We start from the raw sequence: 23,668 nt of genomic DNA on the forward strand, positions 1-23,668 counted from the left end.
ATGCTATGACAGGTCCCTTCTCCCACTATACGTGCTCTGCAAGCAGCGTTTCTTTTGACAAAGCCCTTACAACTCTGACGTCAATCACCTCCACCACAGGTAAATGTGAAGGTTTCTGTGAAAATGGCGGAACATGCCTGCAAGCCACAAATGGCACCAAAGTGTGTCAGTGCTCCGGCCAGTATATCGGACACCGGTGTGAGCTGGACAAATGTGTCTTCTGTGGCACTGGCCGCTGTTTGACATCCTCCTCGGGAGAAGTGTCTTGCAGGTAAATACGCTGGAGCCTTGACACATTCAAACACATTTGGATGTATAAACGGAGTGTGGAAAAGGGGAGACCTGGCCCATTTGCTTGTACTTTTAACAGAAGATATTCCTCAATTGATTGATATTGTCTGTCCATGTGTTTCTCCACTTTTTGTGTTCAAATATTTGCTGCTGAAAGGGTTATAATGCTGAGGCACTGATGCTATTTACCAGCCCATCTGTGGCCTTTCCACTTATCTCTTAGCATGAAGATAGCCACTCATTTAGTTTGACAGTAAACGCCTGGGAATGGCACTGGAAATGTCTGAAAGCCCTTTTTAATTAATTGTTTCCAATTTGGAATTACTGGAGCTTGTGTTTACTCTCACCATACAGCACTAAGATATAGGGTTAGGGTTCAAATATAACGGTACCTCTATTTACCAATGTCTTTAGGAACAAAAAAATTCAGGTTACGAAACTCCTCCTCGGAAAAATTATTGTCTAAAGTTACCATGGAAAAGACATGGATTCCCAGCCCCCAAATTCATGAACATCCTGTGTCTTGGTGTGAAAGTGGCACGATGGAGCCGCTCTCCCATTTGCCATCGCTGGAGCAGCTTCGGCCTGCATTACCGCTTGTAACTCGGACCTTTCAAGTCTTGACAGTTATACCTCGAGGTACCACTGTCATGGAGAAAATAATAAGCATGACATTTAATTTGTCTCTAAAACCCAATTAATTTTGTGTCGTCAACTATTCAATCGTATCATGTTGGATAATGTTATAGTATGTTGTCAGAATCATCTTTATTGTGCCACTTACTGTATTTTCCACACCATAAAGCGAACTGGATTCTCAATTGCAGTCTCAATTACAGCATCTATTTGTGTGCATAACATGAACGTAAGGTCCACGGTATTACAGGGCGAATGTGAAAACAGGCAATACCCCTAAAAAAAAGTAATGTACCCAAAACTGAGATTCAATCAACTTTATTCTACTCTTTAACAATCCACTCTTCTGTGTCGTCCGCTGCACCACGGTAGTCCTTGCACGAGTGAAGAGATGACGATGTCTTTCCATCAAGCGAAGGCGCCGAGAGAGACCTTGAAAGTCTTTGATCTTCATCTTGTGCTATTATTATTGCCTTCAGTCAAATGATGACGAGAGACTTTCTCCCGGGTGTTCTTTCTTCAATAACCCTAACCCTAACTTGGTCTTCTGGCTGTGGCCACCTCGCTTTCGCCCCACAGAGACTCAGTTTCACCATCTTAGCTTGGCGCAATTCTGTTTCTCGATTTGCCCACTTCCAAACCGTGGCTTCCCCGATGTTGTATTTGTTTGCGCCCGCTCTGTGTCCATTTACAACGGCGTAGTTTTGAGCATGTCGTTTGGATTGTGGCTTGTATTGATGTCTCTTGGCGGAAGCCATTGTAGGGAGTCTGTAGACAAACAAATGTTTTGCAGCATACTGGTAGTATACCTACCCCAAGTGTGGCATTGGTAAGCGAACGTGTACTACGTATATTGCGTAATGTTGTCTGATTGGCTTAACGCTGCCAGCATACGTAGTGTACGTGTTATGTCATGATTTCTGAATGCTTTATTGCTCCCAGCGTGTGTATTGTGTCCCTCTGTCCACGGAAAATGGTTTGACAGTCAATCAAGCATTGCGCTTATCAAAGGTAAGCTTGGGTGGATCATCACTTGTCATTGGTTAGCAATTGTAAAATATGGCAGCACTAAATAGTTTTTCCAACTTTGCTGCATACTTTCTCTTTGCAAAGGTAATTGCTTTAGTCAGCTGGTTTTTCGTACGATTATACAGGGCCCTCCGCTTTCCACTACGTGATGCTACCTCTTAACCCTGGTGAAGTTGCTTAAGATCGGCAGTGACCCACGGCTTATTGAATGTGCCAAATGACTGTCGGTACACATCCTTTCAAAGTAACTGATACAAGATGTAACAGTTTCTGTGTGTATATTCATCCAGGCTGCTAGCTGAATTTTCAGACACTCCAGTCTGTGCCGTCTAAACAGTGTTGAAGTTGTATTTTTGCTTCGTTGGTCCACTTTTTCACCGTTTTCACCTTGGGCTTTGCACCTTTAAGTAATGAGTGAACCCTAAGCCTAATCGTCAATATTTTGATAACCTCATTAAAACGAGTTAAAATATGAGACTCCTCTAAATGACATGCCGTGCAGATCTACACTACTGTAAACAACAACCACAAATATTCACATCTGACAGTGTCAGTTAAAATTGAGCATTGTTACCTGCTAATAGCTGATTTTTTTCTTTTTATTGATTTTATATTACCTGTGATGTGTAGCTGTCCCAATGGTCAGACCCAACCCAGCTGCTATACTTGCTTGGACTACTGCACCAATGGACAATGTACAGTTGACTCCCGTACACTATTGCCCCAGTGCAAGTAAGATGCGACACTTTCTCCAAACACTTTTTTTTCTTTCTCGTCTAAACTCTACAAAACATATAAAACACACATGTCTTGCTGTTTGTCTGTCCAGGTGTCCCACAACATGGAGAGGTTACAGGTGTGAAATTGCTTCAACCAAGGATTCGTCCATGTCCGGTGGAAGTGAGTCCCCCATTTTTCCAGTGCCGATTAAAAACTCACTTTGGCACTATTTGCACACTTTTTTTTTTTTTTTTTTTTTGCTCTGTCCCAGGGACGGCCTCTGTCATTGTCCCCGTACTTCTACTGCTCTTACTGGCACTGCTGGTGGTTGGCGCGATCCTGTGGTACAAGCGAAGAATGCGAGGGTCAGTCCTCTTGTTGATGTTTTAAACTTCCTTCTTTCCATCTCCGTCAACCATCGTATTTCCTGTCCCCCAGGTCTGAGTGGCTGGGCAAAACTCGCTCTCAGGGCTCGCGGTAACTTCATTGGGTTGTATTAGTCACCTGGTCAGAGATTGTTAATCCCCTTCCCTCCGGAATATCAACAAGGGGCATGCTGTCCACCCCACCCATTAGTCTGCGCATTCAGTTGTTAATGTGTCCATCCTTGCCTGCCTCTTACTCCTCAAGAATCTGAAATGCATTTCAACCACAGGAAATTCCCTTTGCAACCATAAACTTGTGTGTTTGGACCTCAGGTATGATACCACATTTAGTTTTTGGTCAGAGCCAAATGAAGACTCTGTCAAGGTGGGGGACGTTCTCTAAATTTGTGGTGGGTCAGATTGGATGAAAACTCATTGCATTTTTTTTTTTTTTTTTTACCACACTCATTACACTAGAACAGTCTACAAACTTACTGCGGTTTTGGGATGACAATTTTCTATCATAAAATTAGTTTAAAAATGTCATCTGTCCCGTCTTTTTAATGGCATCATGGTTCTTTCTACTTAGACCTGTGTAGGTGCAATACAGTGGCCTTTGCCGTATTATTAGACTCATTTACTTAAATGTTCCAAGGAATAGCGCAAATTGTGGAGGCATTTGGCCCACAGTAACCAGAAACTAACAGATCCTGGAATCTCGTGTTGAAATGCATCTTAAGTGTCTGTTGACTCTTGTTAGGATGTTTTTTGTTTGTTTATTTTTCATTCACTTGAAACCAGAAATTGACACACACTTTGCAAAAGCACATGTTTCATTTTTTGCTCTCACAGTCTAAAGTCAAATCAGACGAGACCTCTCCTCTTTCGGGTCAGTCAGGATCAGCCAAATGGTTTCATTTTGTTCAATGCCACAATAATGAGATACAATGAAAAGAGATTGGCTAGGAAATGAGAGGGGCATTCGTGGAGCTCCACAAGTTGGACTCATGCTTGGGTGCAATTTCCAGGTGCTTGAAGGTGCCGTGTTCGTCGGTTCAACTTAACGCAAGTATAAACACCGTGGGAATGTACAGCTGTCACACTGCTCAGGAAGGAGACGGGTTCTGTGTCCGTCAAAATGTGTCATTTAACGCCAGAACAAAAGCTAAAGACTTTGTGATGAAGCTGGTAAGAAAGTGTCATTAGCCACAGTGAAATGAGTCCTGCACCACTGAAAGGCCATCGTTACTCCTAAAGAAACACACGCAGACAAAAAACAGATTACAGTTTGCAAAAACACACCAAGACAGATCTTAACTTGTGGAGATATGTCCTGTCGTCTAATGAAACCAAAGTGGAGCTGTTTAGCCATAATGACCAACGCTACATCTGAGTGAACTTGTAGGCCTAAGAACACCTTAGCAACTGGGAAGTATGGCTGTGGAAGCATCATCTTGTAGGGCTGCTTTGCCAAAGCTGGAAATTGAGCTCCTCATCAAATAGATGGCATCATGAAGAGAGAACATTGGATGCAAATATTAAGGCAACATCTGAAGACATCAGCCAGGAAGCTAAAACACTGGCACAAGTGGGTCCTTAAACTGCGACAACTGATGCCTTTTCTCCTTGTCCTTGTGTTCCCGAGGGAACCCGCCGGCAGAGGTTGCTCAACTGTGGGGTCTCATCTTCATGCTCTACGTTTGCTACACCATCACAAAGCCCTGATCTGAACCCCATGGAAAATTCGCGGGCAAGTCGGAAACGGGGTGCGTAAGCGAGGCAACCGAGAAAGCTGACTTACTCTGAGTCGAGGTTACCGAGTACGCCAGTTCTTTCAGGAGGAATGGGAACGGTTCCAGCAGAGGACTGTCATAACTTGTGGAGGGTTACCCAAATCATGCAGTTCAAAGGAAAGGTTACTCCCTACGAAAGGAAATGTATGTAAACTTTTGACCTCAAAGAAAAGAATATAAAATTGTCTCTCATCATTGCGGTATTGAACAAAATTCAATCATTTTGGTGCTCCTGACTGGCCTGAAACAGCAGTGGCTTATTCAGATTTGACTCCAGACAGTGAGACAAGTAATGAAATGGGTTTTTGCAGTGTATGGAAACATCTCGCTTCAACTCTCCGTACTGTACCCTATTGTACATACTGTATTTTAGGTTTATCATGTGTGCTCGTGTGGTAAAGTCACCCACTGCATATCAATTAACAATGAGTGTGTGTAGCGCAAACTATCCGGCATTTGTCCTCATGCTGCATTTCCCTGGAGTTACTGAAATTGACCTTTTGACAGAAAAAAGGTCTTGTGTGGATTTTTACCTTGTGGCCCCAATTTTTATTTTTAACTGACCGTCCTGGTCCCATACTTAGTCAGTTTGCTGTGTTATTTGCTGCAGTGCCAAGGGGTTCCGGCACCACCGAATGGCCAATGGGGCCATGAATGTTGAGATCGGAAACCCCGCCTACAAAATATGTGACGGAGACCCTGACGATGACGCTGGGGAGCTGCTTGATTCAGACTTTGCTTTGGACCCAGAGAAGGTAAGTAGATGTTAAGAATTAACCCATATCACTCATCTACTGTATGTATGAAAGCAACTATGTGCGTGTGTTCCGGGCGACCAGAATCAATAAAGTATCTGCGTAACACAGTGCTCTCGCCTGGATAAAGCTCAAAATAAAATTTGATTTTAGGGCCCTCTCTTTCTGCCAATTATATTTATGATTGACATTACCCTGTTTTGATTGCGACTTTACTCATTTATGGTTTTAAAATCAAACGTTTACACATGCGACATTAAAATTTGATTTGGCTCCATTTACAAATGGTTCCAAGCGATATAAGTTGTGATTGTCGCTGGACGTTAAGAGAAATATACAACCATTGCTGTTGATATACTGTAAGGTTCCATCCTGTTGATTATTTTTCTTTAAAAAAAAAAAAAACGCAATAGCAAGATGCAAAAATAATCATTTAAATAAAGCCACTTCTCCACAAGGGGGGAAAAATGGTCGAACAACCAGTGTAAGCGAAGAGAGAAAAATGGGCACAAGGGCAGCCACATCAGCAAGAGTGAGCATCCCATGGTGATGGCAAAGACGACCATTGTGGTCCACTCGCAATTTAACGTTTTATGTAACAACGTGAAGTATTAACTAAATGAATGTCAAGAGAAGAAGCCTCTCTTAAGCACTGTAGCTCGGTGGTTAGAGCACTGGTTTGGGAAACCAGGGGTTGTGGGTTCGTATCCCACTGGGGCCTCCACTCCCTGAGAAGGGTTGCGTCATCAGCCGGCGTAATAATTGTGCCAAACATGTATATGCGTTCATCTGGGGAAAGGGACAAGCCGAAAGAAACACACACAACTAAATGAATGTCAAGCAAATACATAAATGGTAATGTAATTTGATGGACATGACTGGGAAAAGAAAAGTGAGAAAAATGGTCCGAAGGGTTAATGACTTGTTTCTACATTTACAAACTCTCATCGAAACCAATAACTAGCCTGAAAGATTACTGCCCTGTTGCTCTCCCACCTGTCATCAAGAGGTGGGTGCTTAAGAGAGGCTCCTTCTCAAGCACATCAAAGACTGTCTGCCCCCCAACTTCGACGTCCACCAGTTTGCGTATCGTGCCGACATCGATGGAGGACGCCATCGGCATAACTCTGCACGCTGGGTTCAGCCTCTTGGAACAACCGCAGAGCTCCGCTAGGATGCATTTTTTGTGTGGATTTCAGCCTGGTCTTTAACAGACTTCTTGGGCCTCCCTCCTCTCACATGCTCCTTGCTCCTTGCTCCTTGCTCAACATGTGCTTTTGCAAAGTGTGGGTCAACAGACCAGAGACCGAGAGATTAGGCTCCCACCTTTCCTCCACCAGCACAGTGATCTTCGACTCGCCACAGGATTGTGTTCTGAGCCCACTCCTGTACTGTCTCTACACCTTTGATTGCAGCTCAGTCTACAAAAATAACATCAAATTCGCTGACAGCACAGCAGCGGTCGGGGTGATCTCTAAGGGAGACGAGGCACCGTGCCGAGAAAAGGTCCAGAAGCTCACAACCTGGTGCACGATGTGGCGCTGAACATTATAAAACCAAAAGAGATCATTGTGGACTGCAGGAGGAACGGGAGTGAACCAGCTCCACTCTTCATCAACTGTGAGTGTGTGGCGAGAGTCCGCACATTTGGGTTCCTGGGAGTCCTGATTTTTGGGAACCTCTGCCGCACAGACAACAAGAAAGTTAAACAGCGTATCCACTTCCTGAGAGTCCTCAGGAAACACAACTTGGACACAAAGTTGCAGCTGGTCTTCTACCACGGTACGTGGACTGAGACCCCGCTGATGTATTAAGTCTCCATGTGGTGCTGGAGTTGCACTGAGTTAGACAAAGCGAGGCTTCAGAGGACAGAAGATCGTCGACTCCACCCTCACGTCCGAGGAAGACATTTCCTCCTCTCGGTGCCTCAGTAGAGCTGGGAACATTATTCAACTCCAACACTACACACCCCAGTTTTCAACTTTTTTTTTTTTGCCTCCTGCCATCTGGAAGGCGGTACAGATGCACGAAAGGAAAGATTGAGGTACAGGTTTCTTTCGAGAGCCAACACCACCTTGAACTCTCATCTTTCCTGTAGCCATGCTATTAATGGGAATGCACGCTGATTCCAATATCTTGTGCAATAGATTTGATGCATTTTTACGCATCTATTTGTGTTGACTTATTTTTTATTCTTTTTTTAAAAAAATGTATTTTGCCTTGAATTTATGTATGCACTGACAAGGAGAGGTTCTCTCATTGTAAAGTTGTATGACAATAAATGACCTTTGCATTTTGTTACTGTTTTGACTAGCACAAAGAAGGAAGAAAACAAAAATATTACTCGGGCTGTTGACGCTTGAATGCTCTTTGGCTCCCCTTAGTGGTTAATTGGGCGCTTAAGTTGGTTCTCTTATGTTAGGTTGCCTCTGGCCTAATCCTAACCTACCGCCTAAAAACCTCGACTACACCGTCAGTACAAAGGATATTAAAAAAAACCCCAAAAAAACCCTACACACTCCTGTTAAAAATTATTTCAAAACTTTCTCCAACATAGTGACCAATAGCCTCTAAAATAGAAGTTTAAGAACCTTTTGGGTGAGGATAAGTAAAAATAAGAAGCTGAAATAAAAGTAGTTTAACAGGATTGGATTCCAATATGGATGGTTCCGGAGACTTTTTATAACCACTGCAGAAGTGTCCTCCAAGCCCCCATTGCGCTAAACAGTCTTTTCTTGGTTCTTCTAGCCCACCAACTTCACCAACCCCGTGTATGCCAGCCTCTACATGGGCGCCCACAACAGCAACAACTCACTGGCCAGCACGGATGAAAAGAAGGAGCTCCTATCACAAGGCGACGAGAGCGTGACCGACCCCCTGTCGTAAAGGGTCTCAACCCCACGAACGGTGCCAGTGATCGCCATGCCCAGCTTAGGCCGAGCCCACAAACTCCCTCATCTTTTGCCTTTCCCAAATGAAAAGAGAAGCTACGTAAAATGACGAAAAAAAAAATCACTGTATAAAATGAAGGACTACTTTTTTTAAACGATTGCAGTGTTATATTTTGCTCTTTGACAACAAGGTGACACAAACGGAACCATTTTATCCATCCTATTACATTTTAGCACACCTCCTCTCATCGCTTCCTCCTCTCTCAAGCAAATAGCCGCAACCTCTGTGCAAATGGAAGAGATGCAAGTTGCAGTGGATTTTTTTTCTTTTTTTTTGTCAATTGTCTAGCAGGCAAAGAAAAGAACACTGATTCTTCGTACAAAACCTTCCTTAAAAAAAAGGAATTAAGTCGAGCTTGTGTTGTGGATGAAACGGACTTCATCTCTCTTCCAGGTCCAACAGTCAGATCTGTTGTTTTTCCAACTGCATCAAATGTACTTGTGGAGGTGTTGCTACACTCAAGTGACTGTCTTTTTACCTTCTTGCATAGACAGCCGCTATATTTGCATATAGATGATATATACAAGGAAACATATGAAAGTGTCTTGAAAATATATACGGGAACATCTGTAACCAATAGCAGACTGTACTTCAATAACAATTTGGAAGTCATTTACAGTGAAGATGATGATGATGATGATTGTAACGTTCCAGGATGATGCAACTGTGGCCTTGGTTTATGGTAGAAGGCAAATTTAGTTCTAGTTGGTGACAGCAGACTTAAGTGAACTTTCAGAAGAAGAAAAAAAGCCTGGTAAATAAGTTAGCTGTGAATTGTTTCTTCTTTTTTGAGTCTAACTGTACTTTGAGGGAAGACCAGAGTTATTGGCTAGTATATGTTTATGGGAGACAATTTTTTTTCCCCCTTTTTCTCATTATGTGTCACTTGGTTAATTCTCACCTTGAAGTGCATTCCCAAGACGGCGACTGATCAAATCTCTGATAAGCATTCCTTTGTTTGCTTTGCTGCTAGTGCTAATCATTTGTCTGTCTCAAGGATGCTCTTTCCTCTCGCAGTGTCACAATATAAGCTGTGCTGCTTCAATGGAGCTTGTGGGCCCAAAACTGCCATATAACTAACTCTGCATGGTGCTCTCACACACACACACGCGCGCGCGCGCGCAAAGACAGTACATTCTAGAGTAACGCGGCTTTACGCCTCCATTTTTAACTCTTCTCTACTTTTCAACAACTGACCCCCGTAAATTCAGTTGGAGAAATGTATTTGTTGGCAAATGCCCACATGGATATTACGTGTGGTTCTGATTGTTTTTATGATTATGTTTCTTTTTGATATAAGAAATTAAATGGATTTTTATAGTACAACTGTTTGTACAGTGGCTCGCGTCTCTCATTTGTAGAGGTGGCGTTGGGGGGATGACTTTGAGCCGCTGTACCTTGAGAGAGTCCGAAGAGACTTGATAGCGGAGAAACTATCCAATTTCACATGATACAAAATTTGGACTTCGTATGGAATTTGAGTTCATAATTTTCCAAGTACGGAGAAGTGTGAAAAAAGGAACCTATTTTTTTGGAAAAATATTAATGTCAAGATTGTTGCAAGAGGTACATTTTTCAAAAATAATAATGAATATCTAAAAATAAAGTAATTGACCTTTTTTTTCAACAAGTGAAGCTGAACCCTCTCGACTGAAGGGGGGTGCACGGGCCATCCTTGAACTCTTTTGGATGCAAGTAACAACTTGATTCACCCTCCCATCTTCAAAATGGAATCCCCCCCCCCCCGAAATCGAATTCATTCATTTAGGAGTGTTCAATCGGTTAGGTGAAAGAGTCTGAGTCCTTCTCCCTGGAAGGTTAGTCCCGCAGTGGAGAAGGTATATGTGCACGGTCCTTCCGCTTAGAGTTCTTCCCCAACTGACTCCCAAAATATGTTAGCCCATTTTGTTCACTCCCTAAATAAATAAATCCAATTAAAGTTTAGTCCTGTCCAATCAATAAAATCCATGTGCTAACTTCCTTCCGTTTTAAATCCAATCAGTTCCGACCAACCTCCAAACTTCTAAAATCACCAACATCAAAGTGGAGTAGGCCCTTGGCGTGACATTTTGGCATGAAATGGCCTTCTTCAGGCGCAGCTTACTCTTTGATGTTGTCTCTGTCGTCTGTGTGTGGTCCTTGCAGATGTCGTGTCTGTATTGACCCTGTTTGGAGCGAGAATGTTTTTGTTTCGTGTCCTTTTAGTTCGCTGCTTCTTTTTTGCAACTATGCTTTTGGAATTTAGAAAACATGCCAATTGGCCGAATTAGTAGTTCCTGCCGCCTTCCTAAGTTAAAGTAGTTCCCGCCATCCTCCATTCGTTAGTTTCTTCAATGAATTAATTTAGAGGGAATTAAGGTTGGGTGCTTGAGGATGAACCCCTCCCTCAATGAGAGAGGGGAGGTACATGGGCCCTCCGACTCGGAAAGTCCCCACAACAATGAAACCCCCATCGAACTAAACAAAATAGAACATTCCCCCGTCCCCACCAGTTAATTAATTCCATTTGAGCAAATTTTGACATGTCCAATGAACTAAATTATGCGTGCCTACCTCCATCCTGTTTAGGTTTAGGTGAGGGTTAGTATTGGGGTCAGGATGGCAACGTCGACGCCCATAGCGGAGGACAACTGTCCATTCATCATCCCCCACTTCATATCTTGGCTGCATTTTGAATGTTATTTTTGTCCTTGTTTGACTTGTTTTTTTTTCTTAGTGTTTTTGTTATTGATATATGCTTCCGGAATCTAATTTATTTTTTTAGATGTGTTAAAGTTGTATTTTTGTTTTCCAACTTTAACGTTTGTTGTTGTATATTTTATTCGCTTCGGTTTGTTTTAGTTCAGTTGTATTCTGCTTATGTCGTTTTTGTATGAGACTGGTTGGGTTCACTATTTGGACGGGAGAAACAGGACTTTTTTTTTTTTTTGTCGGTGTGTGCAAGTGTGCGTGTGTGTAAATGTGGATGTATATGTATGTAAAAGATGTTCGGCTGCGCGTCTGTTGTGTCGGGTTTGGATATGTAAATGTTGTGGATTGTGGTAATCTCTGATAAATCCTTCTTCATGTTTTTGCTTAAGTCTGGTTGAATTCAGTGCTTGGATTCAACTCAAAACCCAATGGAGAAAAAAAAAGGGGGGGGGCTTGAAGTGGCGTCTGTGTGTTTCAAATGTGCGTGTGTGTGTGCTGGTGAAACATGCTTGGCTGTGCTCTGTCGTGTCCCGCTGGGACGTTTAAATGTTACGGATTGTGGATGTCAGTGATCAAGGTGTGACGTGTGTCTGTTGTGGCATAGTGGCACTGCAATGTGACGTATTTGTCGCACCGAGATGACATCAGAACAGCAAGGGGTATACTGCCCTTTGGCGGTCACCACGAGTATTGCGTGCAAAAAGTAGCTCGAAGAAAATATTTAAAAAAAAAAAAAAAAAAACTTCCCAAAGGGCCGGCATCATGATGTGCTTCTAGTTTGGTGTTTGATAGTTATTATTTGAAATTAAATCCATGAAATATCATGATGGCTTTATGTACTCAATTGAACCTTTTTTCTGAACCTATTTTGTGTCCTTGTTGTTTCGTTTAATGAATTATTGAAAAAAATCTGTACTAATTGTTATATATATATATTTTACATATGGTAAGTCTTTGTTTTAACAATATGTATTATTTAATTGTTTATTGTGTTGTTGTGACAGGAATTGACGTTACACACACCCCCCACGCTGTTGTCGGCGGCACCGGGTCATGCGGCGGGACCATTGAGGGGAAAAAAAAAAAAAAGAGACTGGATAGCGCATACACATCGAGCGGTATGTCGAAGCCAGGTGGTTGCCATCTTGGTAGTACCGAAACGTGTGGAACACATAGTTTACAGCTTGGAATATGGTGGGGTTTTTCTCAAAGTTTGGCATGTAGAATTAAAACTGGTCGTGTGAGCTTGACATTTTTTTGGTTCTGGTAACATGAAGGATTTTTAATTCAACTTGGTGATCCAAAAAAGCCTAAATTCGAAGGAAAGACATAGAACACGGTGACTACCAAGAAACTTCATATTTCCTAGGGCCCGATTTCCGTGACCTGTTAACTCTTGGCAGAATACGCTGTGAAGCTCTACCATCACAACATAGCAAAAATCGAAGCATTTTTTGTCATAATAATGTTAAATTTTCAGTCAAACAGATATATTTTTGGATACAAGGGTTCGCAATGGGGAAAAAAAACCCATACTAAACTCATTGTTCATTTGTTGTCTCTGTGACGTCCTATTTCAGATGGAAAATTTAAACTTGTTTCCTCGCGTTTCAAAATCAAACTCTATTTGCAGAGTTCTGTATTATGAAATTCACCAAAAATATCACGGAAAATGTGTCGTCTTGCTTAGGGTTAGGGTTAGGGTTAGGTGAGGGGAACTGAGCCTTCCCATTCTGGTGTCCAGGGTTAGGGTTAGGGTTAGGTGAGGGGAACTGAGCCTTCCCGTTCTGGTGTCCAGGGCGAGCGCCCCTTCCCCCAGGACGGGAAGGAAATGCGCGGTCCATTCTCCTGTGCCCATTTCCGTCGGTGTCCCTGTGGTGGTGGTCGCGGCGATGCCCGTGGTTTTGGTTCGCATGTGGGCCGGACCCCATCTCGCGGTTCGGGTGCGTCATCACGGTTATTTTACAGTGTAGAACCTGGTGGGAGCTTGTTATTTTGTGAGAGACAATGTGTGCGGGTGGGGGAAATAGACACTTACCTGAGGGAGAAAAAAGTTTGTCCCCCAGAGAAATGCCAAAGGATGTGGGTTGCCAAAAAAAAGGGAAAAGAGGCAAAGTGCAGAAAAATAAGTGAAGATGTATGGTAAAAAAATTACTTTGGAGTAAAGTAATGGACTAGGAAAAATACCATAAAAATGATTGCAAAACAAATTAGTGCAAACAAAGAAGGCCAACACTCCTTCTCCACTTAGACAAAGGAAGAGAAGGGGGGGGGTTGTTGTTTTGTTTGGGGCCTTCACTTTTAGCACAAAGGGATTATAGCGCTGCAGGCCTCAAAAAAAATTGTTTTGAGGTTGCTTTGCTAAGAAAAAGTCCTTGGTGCCAAAAAAAAGGGGGTTTCAAAGATGGTAAAAAGGTAGGAAAGGGTGCAAAAAACAAAATTGTGTTTTTTTTAAAAAAGACAAGAGCAGGTTAGGGTTAGGTGAGGGGAACTGAGCCTTCCCGTTCTGGTGTCCAGGGCGAGCGCCCCTTCCCCCAGGACGGGAAGGAAATGCGCGGTCCATTCTCCTGTGCCCATTTCCGTCGGTGTCCCTGTGGTGGTGGTCGCGGCGATGCCCGTGGTTTTGGTTCGCATGTGGGCCGGACCCCATCTCGCGGTTCGGGTGCGTCATCACGGTTGTTTTACAGTGTAGAACCTGGTGGGAGCTTGTTATTTTGTGAGAGACAATGGTGCGGGTGGGGGAAATAGACACTTACCTGAGGGAGAAAAAAGTTTGTCCCCCAGAGAAATGCCCAAGGATGTGGGTTGCCAAAAAAAGGAAAAGAGGCAAAGTGCAGAAAAATAAGTGAAGAGGTATGGTAAAAAAATTACTTTGGAGTAAAGTAATGAACTAGGGAAAATACCATAAAAATGATTGCAAAACAAATTAGTGCAAACAAAGAAGGCCGACACTCCTTCTCCACTTAGACAAGGAAGAGAAGGGGGGGGGGGGTTGTTTTGTTTGGGGCCTTCACTTTTAGCACAAAGGGATTATAGCGCTGCAGGCCTCAAAAAAATTGTTTTGAGGTTGCTTTGCTAAGAAAAAGTCCTTGGTGCCAAAAAAAGGGGTTTTAAAGATGGTAAAAAGGTAGGAAAGGGTGCAAAAAACAAATTGTGTTTTTTTTAAAAGACAAGAGCAAGAACTCTGTTTGCTAAAGGGCACTTTGGGCCTAGGGGATATTCCCCAGACGTTTAAGGCCCCTGAGCAAACTGGAGTATAACACCTATGAATAAGTTCTCTTAAAATCCAAATAATATATAAGGAAAATATATACTTATCTGTGTGTGCTGATCGATTAACGTATCGACGAGTAGTTTTGTGTCTTCCTCAGAATCTATAGCACACAATTCCCAGCGGCAGCAGCGTCTTGTGCGTGTGGATCCTCAGGCGTTCAGAGTTGAACTTCTGTTTGTGTCCAAGCTGCTCGCTGGGGCTCTTAAATCTCCCCGTAGTTGCAGTTTCATTTGTTTTGCAAATTGGGCTGTGGATGGCTTGGAAAGTGGGTGGAACTCTTCTTGTGGATGGGCACCATTGGGTTACTCCTCCTTCGTTAGTATTGTACTTGGGGTCTGGGATGTTCACCAGCATTTGTCTGTTTGTGGGGGCGGCTCCATGCATTTGCAAGATGTTGTTGGGGCCTCGTTTTGTGAATGTTTGTCCTTCTTCCTCCCATCGTTGTCGTTATCCTGCAGAGCTAGCTCGGACGACCGATTTTAGCATTTGAATGCGGCACACCGGTTATGGATTTGTTTTGCTTTTAAGAGTCTATTTTTTATTTTATGCTAAGGTTGATATAAAATTAGTAACCTAGGGTTTGAGCATGTTAGGGTTGACTCTAAGATTAGGGCTAAGTAAAGTAAATCAACAGTTATGTTTAGGTATGGGGGGAAGGAATATGATTTTGAAGTTTAAGAATGAAGTATTTTTAGTTTTGAATTAGAATTAGAAAAGTAATAAATAGGTGGGTATTGTGGTTAGAAGAGGTTTGAGGAAAGTAGATCGGTTGTTGTGTTAGGTGGGGGGTTTGGAAAAGGCATACAGTTTTTAAATTTGAGATAAGATATTTTAATTTTGAAAATAAGAATAGAGTAGTTATGAGGCTAGGTGATCTTTGTGTTTAGGGAAGGTTTAAGAGTGTAAGTTTATACTTGTGTTTAGGGCTAGGTGATCTTTTGTGTTTAGGGAAGGTTTAAGAGTGTAAGTTTATACTTGTGTTTAGGGGGGGTTTGGGGAAAGGTATATAGTTTTTGAATTTGAAATCAAATATTTTAATTTTGGAATTAAGTTTCAGTAGTTATAAAGGTAGGTAATTTTTTGTGTTTAGGGAAGATAAAGTAAATTCACAGTTGTGTTTAGGGGGGGGTTTGGGAAAAGGCCTACAGTTTTTAAATTTGAGATAAAATATTTTAATTTTGAAAATAAGATTAGAGTGGTTATAAGACTAGGTGATCTTTGTGTTTAGGGAAGGTTTAAGAGTGTAAGTTTATACTTACTTGTGTTTAGGGGGGTTTGGGGAAAGGTATATAGCTTTTGAATTTGAAATCAAATATTTTAATTTTGGAATTAAGTTTCAGTAGTTATAAAGGTAGGTCATTTTTTTGTGTTTAGGGAAGATAAAGTAAATTCACAGTTGTGTTTAGGGGGGGTTTTGGGGAAAGGCGTACAGTTTTTGTAAAAAAAGTTTTTGTTAGGAAAAAAAGAGAGAATGTTAAAGTTAGAATTAAAGTTTGGGTCGAGTTTTAAGTCAAAATTGAAGAATTATTATTAAGTTTTAAGTTATGTTTTTTTTGGGGGGGAAAGCTAATTTACAATAATATAGAGCCGATCATTTTTAGTCGTCAGGGACCGGATGCCAATTGTGGTGTGACATTTTATGATTAGCCTAAAAATTTGGGTTTTTTTAAATAGTGTCCAATGGGCCTAATTTTATCGTGCCAACCTCCTTCCAAATTTGGTACCGTCCGTCCCTCCTCCATTTTGTTTCTAGATTAATCAAATTATTTTAAGATTAATCAAAAAAAATTATTTATAAGCCAATTTCTTTTGGGGTTAAGAGTCAAATTATTTTTTTAGAAAAGAGAGGGGAAGAGTCAAAAAGTGGTAAACGGTGAGCGTAATGTTAATAGTAATTTATTCTTGAGTCAAGTTTGAGGTTTTAGAAGCGACGAAGAACGTGTTTAGATTTGATTTGACGCGATCCCTAGGAAATATTTTAGGAGGGGAGTTGAATTATTATGTCTTCCGGAGCTCCCAAGATGGGTGTTTAGCTAAGGTTAATTTTATTGGTATTATTTTTTCTCGGATTAAGAATGCGCGAGTTGAGTTACCTTGTTTTTGGATCTTATTGTTAGGTGTTTAGCTGATATTAGACCCTCCCGGGAACCTAGTGTTCAGTTTGTAAACGGTGAGCGCAATGTTAATAGTAATTTATTTTTAAGTCAAGTTTGAGGTTTTAGAAGCGACGAGGAACGTGTTTAGATTTGATTTGACGCGATCCCTGGGAAATGTTTGAGGAGGGGAGTTGAATTATTATGTCTTACGGGGCTCACAAGGTGGGTGTTTAGCTAAGGTTAATTTTATTGGTATTATTTTTTTCTCGGATTAAGAATGCGCGAGTTGAGTTACCTTGTTTTTGGATCTTATTGTTAGGTGTTTAGCTGATATTGAGACCTCCCGGGAACCTAGTGTTCAGTTTGTAGATCCATTTTCTTTCCGACTTTTTGCGAGCCTGGTCCGTCCAAGTGGTGTTTCTTTCTAAACCGCAGATTTTCATGGCCGAGACGCCATGTTTGGTGAAATGCTGGACTAACGGAGTTGTCATTTCTTTGCCGTTGTTAACATTGTAGCGGTGTTGGGTAATTCTTGTCATGAGTGAGTTTTTGGACTCCCCCACGTACTTTTTCCCGCATTTTTCGCAGTATATCATGTACACGCAATTGGATGAGTCTGGCGAAAAGCGTTGTTGGATTTCAAAGACGGTTTTGTCAGACGCACTCTGAACATATTGTTTTTTAGAAAAGTGTACGCTTAGCGGCTGTGGTTTTTTCCTCCTGAGCTGCTGTAATTTTGCTCGTACTAAGTAATCTGACAAGTTTTTGTTCTTTCTGTAAGCTGAGATAGCTCTGGTTTTGGGCATCCAGTTAACTGCCCCCAGATGTTTGTCAAAGTTTTGTTTGACTTTTCCATGCAGTTGTTTAGCAACTGAGGAGTAGGTGGAGATAAATGGCATAATTTTTTCTGTTGTCACGTCCTTTCTTTGCAGGAAGTCTTTAAGGCACCGTCTCAGAAATGTTCTACCATAGCCACGTTTACGTAGAGCTTTGAATAGAATTCTGACTGCCTCATGGAAGTCTGCTTCCTGAGTGCAGATTCGGTGGAAGCGCAGGAGTTGGGATTTCACTATTCCCTTAAACATGTGAGACGGGTGGAAGCTAGTGCGGTGCACTAACGCATGTGTGTCTGTCGTTTTAAAAAAGACTTTGATGTCTAGTTTTGAGCCCTGTTGGAAATTCGGCCCTTTGTAAACCGTGGTGTCTAGGAAGCTGACCGAATTAGGATTTTTTTTCGGCCTTGAGTCGAATCGAGGGATCGTGCGAGTTTAATGTGGCGACAAATTGTTCAAATTCTTGTTCAGAATGCGTCCAAATACCGAAAATGTCATCCAAGTAGCGGAAATAGCATACTGGTCTATTATTGCATTTCTCAAGTACCTCTTCCTCCCAGTTGGCCATAAAGATGTTGCGTAGGCCGGTGCAAACTTCTTGCCCATCGCAGTTCCCTTGATCTGCAGGTAGCATTCCTCATTGAAGACAAAGTCGTTCCTGGTCAGGTTGATGTCCAGGAGCTGGAGGAGTTCTGTGTCCGGTCGTTCGGGGTCCGGGTACCTGTCAAGTATCTTCCGACCGCCTGCATACCTGTCTCAGTGGGAATGTTTGTGTACAAGCTTTCTACATCCATGGTGAAAAAGAAGAAGTCACCTTGTATTTGCAATTTTTTGACCAGGTCTACAAATTGGTAGGTGTCTTTAACATAGGAGGGTGTTTTAATTGATAGCGGGTTTAAGTGGAAGTCTATGAACTCTGCTGTGGCATAGGTTTCGCTGCCGCAATCTGACACGATCGGTCGCCCCGGTGGGATTTCGAAGGGAACCGTCCACTTATCCGGGTCCTTGTGAATTTTGGGAAGAAGGTAAAATTTGCGTTGGCGTGGCTCTGAGCTTCCAATCAGATAGGTTTGTTGTTTGGCCGTGATAAATTTTTTCTTTTTCAGATTCTTGATAATCTGTGTCACCATTGGGATGGTGTCGCAAAAGATCGGTTTTGGTAGTTTTTTGTAATAAGTTTGGTCCTGTAGTTGTCTCTCACCTTCCTGGATGTATTGGTCTCTGCCCATGACGACGACCGCCGAACCTTTGTCTGAAGGTTTAATAACAATCTGTTTTGCATGAGTGAGGTCTCTTAATGCTTTCACTTCCGTCACCGATAGGTTGTATTTTTCTTTCTGCGGTACAAACTGTTTATCAAATATTTCTGTGTTTTCTTGTATTAGTCGAGACACTTCCTCTGGCAGACCCTCCTCTGGGGGGCACCAGGTGGAGGGGCCCACAAAACGAGGTGGGCCCCCACTCTCGGCGTGGCCAAAGTATGCCGCCAGTTTAATTTTTCTATGAAAATTTTGTAGATCTAATTTGGCTCGTATTTTCTGATTGCTATCGGTGTCAAGTGATGGAACAAAAGAGAGACCCTTACTCAATAATGTGTATTGTGCTTCAGTTAGTGTGAAATCTTTGGCTAAGACCACCACATCTTGTGCAACCAAGGTTGTGGCTCTGTTTGCCCCATCCCTGTGAGGGCTTATTGGGCTGTTAAGTTTAAACATTCGGACCAATGAGATAACATTGACTCACCTGTCCCCGTCGTCCAGTGGATGTCATCGGCTCGGACCCTGAAGCGGCTTGGTGGCAGAGGTGGGAGGTGTTGCATGTTTCTCTCGATGTGGTTGTTGAGGGCCGTGAGATTTTCTTTCTCCTCCTCCGGTAGGTTTTCAGAGAAATTAATCAGCGGCACCCAGACTTCTGCGTAGGGGAACTTCTTCTTTGCCGTTCGGATGGCGGCTTGTAGATTTTTGATTGTAGTTTCTTTGCATTTGTTGGATCTGCTGTTGATCCCAAACGACAGGATCACCTTTTCCACCACTACGTTCTCGGTCATCCACGCTTTTTCCATCAGCGCCTGGCCGTGTCTGAAGTGGCCTCCCGGATAGCAGTCGATTTGTAGGTCGCTGTTGCCGTGAGGTGGGATTGAGCTGAGGTTGGAGTCTCCTATGACTAGGTGTTTCTTCCTGACTTCAAGCTTCCAATCTCGAATTTTCCGCTGGGTGTTGGCGTGTCTGGTGACCCGGAATTGTTGGCCGGGTGGGTCTGCGTGGTGGTCGATGGAGTTTTCCTCCTCTTCGTCGCGGTGGGGTGTAACGCTATTGGGAGCGGCCCGGGAGGGTCCAGCTTCTTCCGCTTGCTCCCTGGGGGGAGGCCTTTGTCTCGCGCTCGTCACCGACCGTGTCACTGGTCCCTCCGTCGCCGGTGGTGTCGTATCACGGCGTCGGGGACGGTTCCCGTCCTGCGTCGCTGCGGGTTCCCTCTGCGCTGTTGGTTTGCCTCCTCTGGGGCGTGGGATGGGACATGATGTTGTCGGTTGTTTTTCCCTCTGCGGTGATTCTATCGTTTGTCGTCTGTTCCTCCTCGGTCGGGTTAGGGTTAGGGTTAGGGTTAGGGTTAGGGTTAGGGTTAGGGTTAGGGTTAGGGGTTAGGTTAGGTTAGGTTAGGGTTAGGGTTAGGGTTTGGGTTAGGTTAGGGTTAGGGTTAGGGTTAGGGTTAGTAGGGTTAGGGTTAGGGTTAGGGTTAGGGTTTTAGGGTTTAGGGTTAGGGTTAGGGTTAGGCAGTGGAGGTTGAACCCTCCCTCTCCCCTGGTAGGCATTGAGCCCGCCATTGAAGCGGAAGGGAGGTGCACCGGCCCTCCGATCGAAGTGCCTCCCTCCTCCGAAATTCCACCTCCTCGTTCCACGTCTTTCCTCCTGGCGTGGCGGTCTCCAGTACATTTTTGTTGTCAAAAACGAGCGCCAGGCCAATGTTTGTTTTTTCAAAATTATAATTGTTTTCAGTTAAATATACAAAATGAAACAAAAACAGTCCAAAACTAAAAAGGTGTGCTCGATCGCGACGTTTCGGTCCAATAGGACCTTTTTCAAGCTGAGAGCACAATTGAAATGAAAGAAAAGAAAAAAACAGTGGAAAAACAAAAAGCAGAGTGGAGCACAGTAATATTCAAAAGAAAAGCAACTCACAAAACTCGGCAAGGATTGTCCATGTGTGGAAAAGAAATAGTCCATTTGTGTAGAAAAAAAAAGTTTTTTTGTAGTCCTGTTCACCGAGTGATGTGTCCTGGTCGCCAGCTCCCTCCAAATGTCACTTCCTTTGTGTAGAGAGTGCATCAACTTCCCGCCGGTCTTCTCTCTCTCTCTGTGTGTGTGTGCGCTTGAGCCGTCATGTAGAAAAAAAGTTGTTGTCCGAGCAACGAAGAGGTCCCTCGAACGGTGAGTAGATGGCACCATCTTGTGGATGTTTTTTGTCATCACATCAAGTCCAAAAAATAACAATGTTTACAGTAGAAGATATTTGTAGGAACATTTAACACATTTGAACAATTTCTTAAACATTACAACCATTACTTATACCCTACAACAATTTCTTGTACATTCAAACAGTTTTTATATATAAACATTTACAACAGTTTTTTGAAAAAAAATCTTTGTAAACATAGACATGGATTGTTTTTTCAAACATTTTGTACAAAGTGCATTATTTCCTTCATAAATAAATAAAATACATCGTACAGAACAATTCAGTCAGTATTTCTTTACAGACATTGTGTAGTTTCTTCCGCGTATCCGACCAAAGTCAATCTACGTCAATAGTAAGTCAAAGGCAGGTTTAGTGAGAAGTCCATTTTGTTGATGATATATTTTTTATGAATGTATGTGTTTGTTTATTGAGTGACCTTTTAGGGTTTCCAGACCTGGTTTGGGTTGAACAAAGGATGGATGGGTGACTTTAAGTTTAGGGAAGGGTCTGGGGAGAGAATAGTCTACGTATACAAACTAAAATAGGGTAGGAAACCTAGGGTTAGAGGGTTAAGGGTCAGGGGATAGGGTTAGGGTTAGGGTTAGGGTTAGGGTTAGGGTTAGGGTTAGGGGTTAGGGTTAGGGTTAGGGTTAGGGTTAGGGTTAGGGGGTTAGGGTTAGGGTTAGGGTTAGGGTTAGGGTTAGGGTTAGGGTTTAGGGTTAGGGTTAGGGTTAGGGTTAGGGTTAGGGTTAGGGTTTAGGTTTAGTAGGTTAGGGTTAGGTTTAGGGTTAGGGTTAGGGTTAGGGTTTGGGGTTAGGGTTTCGGGTTAGGGGTTAGGGTTAGGGTTAGGGTTAGGGTTAGGGTAGGTTAGGGTTAGGGTTAGGTTAGGGTTAGGTTAGGGTTAGGGTTAGGGTTGGGTTAGGGTTAGGGTTAGGGTTAGGTTAGGGTTAGGGTTAGGTTAGGGTTAGGGTTAGGGTTAGGCAGTGGAGGTTGAACCCTCCCTCTCCCCTGGTAGGCATTGAGCCCGCCATTGAAGCGGAAGGGAGGTGCACCGGCCCTCCGATCGAAGTGCCTCCCTCCTCCGAAATTCCACCTCCTCGTTCCACGTCTTTCCTCCTGGCGTGGCGGTCTCCAGTACATTTTTGTTGTCAAAAACGAGCGCCAGGCCAATGTTTGTTTTTTTTTCAAAAATTATAATTGTTTTCAGTTAAATATACAAAATGAAACAAAACAGTCCAAAACTAAAAAGGTGTGTGCTCGATCGCGACGTTTCGGTCCAATAGGACCTTTTTCAAGCTGAGAGCACAATTGAAATGAAAGAAAAGAAAAAAACAGTGGAAAAACAAAAAGCAGAGTGGAGCACAGTAATACTCAAAAGAAAAGGCAACTCACAAACTCGGCAAGGATTGTCCATGTGTGGAAAAGAAATAGTCCATTTGTGTAGAAAAAAAGAGTTTTTTTGTAGTCCTGTTCACCGAGTGATGTGTCCTGGTCGCCAGCTCCCTCCAAAATGTGGTTAGGGTTAGGTTAGGGTTAGGGTTAGTTAGGGTTTAGGGTTAGGGTTAGGTGGTTAGGGTAGGGGTTAGGGTTAGGGTTAGGTTTCGGTTAGGGTTATTAGGGTTAGGGTTCTGGTTAGGTAGGGTTAGGGGTAGGGGTTCGGGTTAGGGTTAGGGTTAGGGTTCGGGTTCGGGTTCGGGTGGTTTTCGGGTTGGGTTAGGGTGTTGGGTTAGGGTTAGGGTTAGGGTTCGGTCGGGTTTAGGGTTAGGTGGGTTCGGGTTAGGGTTAGGGTTAGGGTTAGGGTTAGGGTTAGGGTTCGGTTTAGGGTTAGGGTTAGGGTTTTAGGGTTCGGGTTCGGGTTAGGGTTTTAGGGTTAGGTTCGGGTTCGGGTTAGGGTTCGGGTTAGGGTTAGGGTTCGCGGGTTAGGGTTCGGGTTCGAGTGGGGGTTCGGGTTCGGGTTAGTTCGGCGGGTTAGGGTTAGGGTTAGGGTTAGGGTTAGGTTAGGGTTCGGGTTCGGGTTCGGGTTTTCTGGGTTAGGGTTAGGGTTCGGGTTAGGGTTCAGGTTTTAGGGTTCGGTTCGGGTTCGGGTTTCGGGTTCCGGTTAGGGTTAGGGTTCGGGTTCGGGTTCGGGTTAGGTTTCCGTTCGGGTTCGGGTCGGGTTAGGGTTAGGGTTCGGGTTCGCGGGTTAGGGTTCGGGTTATAGGGGTCTGGGTTCGGGTTAGGGTTAGGTTAGGGTTCGGGTTCGGGTTAGGGGATAGGGTTAGGGTTCAGGTTCGGGTATCGGTTAGGGTGGGTTCGGTTAGGGTTCGGGTTCGGGAGGTTAGGGTTAGGGTTCGGGTTAGGTTAGGTTAGGGTTCAGGGTTCGGGTTCAGGGGTTCGGGTAGGGGTTAGGGTTCGGGTCTAGGGTTCGGGTAGGGTTATGGTTCTGGTATTCTGGTTAGGGTTAGGGTTAGGTTAGGGTTCGGGTTAGGGTTCTTTTTTCGGGTTCGGGTTAGGGTTAGGGTCGGGATTAGGTGGGGGTTCTGGTTAGGGTTAGGGTTCAAGGGTTCGGGTTAGGGTTAGGGTTAGGGTTCGGGGTTAGGGTTCGGGTTCGGGTTAGGGTTCGGGTTCGGTTCGGGTTAGGGTTAGGGTTCTTAGGGTTCGGTTCGGGTTCGGGTTCGGGTTCGGGTTGGGTTTCGGGTTCTTAGGGTTAGGCGTTAGGGTTCGGTTCGGGTTCGGGTTTAGGGTTCGGGTTAGGGTTCGGGTTAGGGTTAGGGTTCGGGTTCGGGTTCGGGTTAGGGTTA

The 23,668-nt window shown here is 43.5% G+C and overlaps 2 protein-coding genes across 2 annotated transcripts in view; one reads left to right on the forward strand and one right to left on the reverse strand.

Annotated features, from left to right (window-relative positions):
- LOC133493687 (low-density lipoprotein receptor-related protein 1-like) overlaps positions 1–9,872 on the forward strand; it is a 104,983-nt gene extending 95,111 nt beyond the window's left edge. Inside the window, exons 84-89 of the mRNA XM_061807347.1 lie at positions 100–271; positions 2,587–2,688; positions 2,786–2,856; positions 2,948–3,041; positions 5,445–5,589; positions 8,338–9,872. Of these exons, the coding sequence (XP_061663331.1) occupies positions 100–271; positions 2,587–2,688; positions 2,786–2,856; positions 2,948–3,041; positions 5,445–5,589; positions 8,338–8,475 (722 nt within the window). The 3' untranslated portion in view covers positions 8,476–9,872. The remainder of the gene's footprint in view (positions 1–99; positions 272–2,586; positions 2,689–2,785; positions 2,857–2,947; positions 3,042–5,444; positions 5,590–8,337) is intronic.
- A 2,646-nt stretch (positions 9,873–12,518) lies between these two features.
- Positions 12,519–20,634, reverse strand: LOC133496045 (uncharacterized). Its single transcript, XM_061811180.1, has 3 exons — positions 20,612–20,634; positions 19,179–20,008; positions 12,519–13,927 (listed from the first exon to the last, which is right to left on the reverse strand). Exons 1-3 carry the CDS (start codon positions 20,632–20,634, stop codon positions 13,914–13,916), a joined length of 867 nt encoding a protein of 288 aa, XP_061667164.1. The 3' UTR covers positions 12,519–13,913.
- Positions 20,635–23,668: the final 3,034 nt, after the last annotated feature.

This window comes from Syngnathoides biaculeatus, chromosome 2, assembly GCF_019802595.1.
Source record: "Syngnathoides biaculeatus isolate LvHL_M chromosome 2, ASM1980259v1, whole genome shotgun sequence".
Classification (NCBI taxonomy): Eukaryota; Metazoa; Chordata; class Actinopteri; order Syngnathiformes; family Syngnathidae; genus Syngnathoides; species Syngnathoides biaculeatus.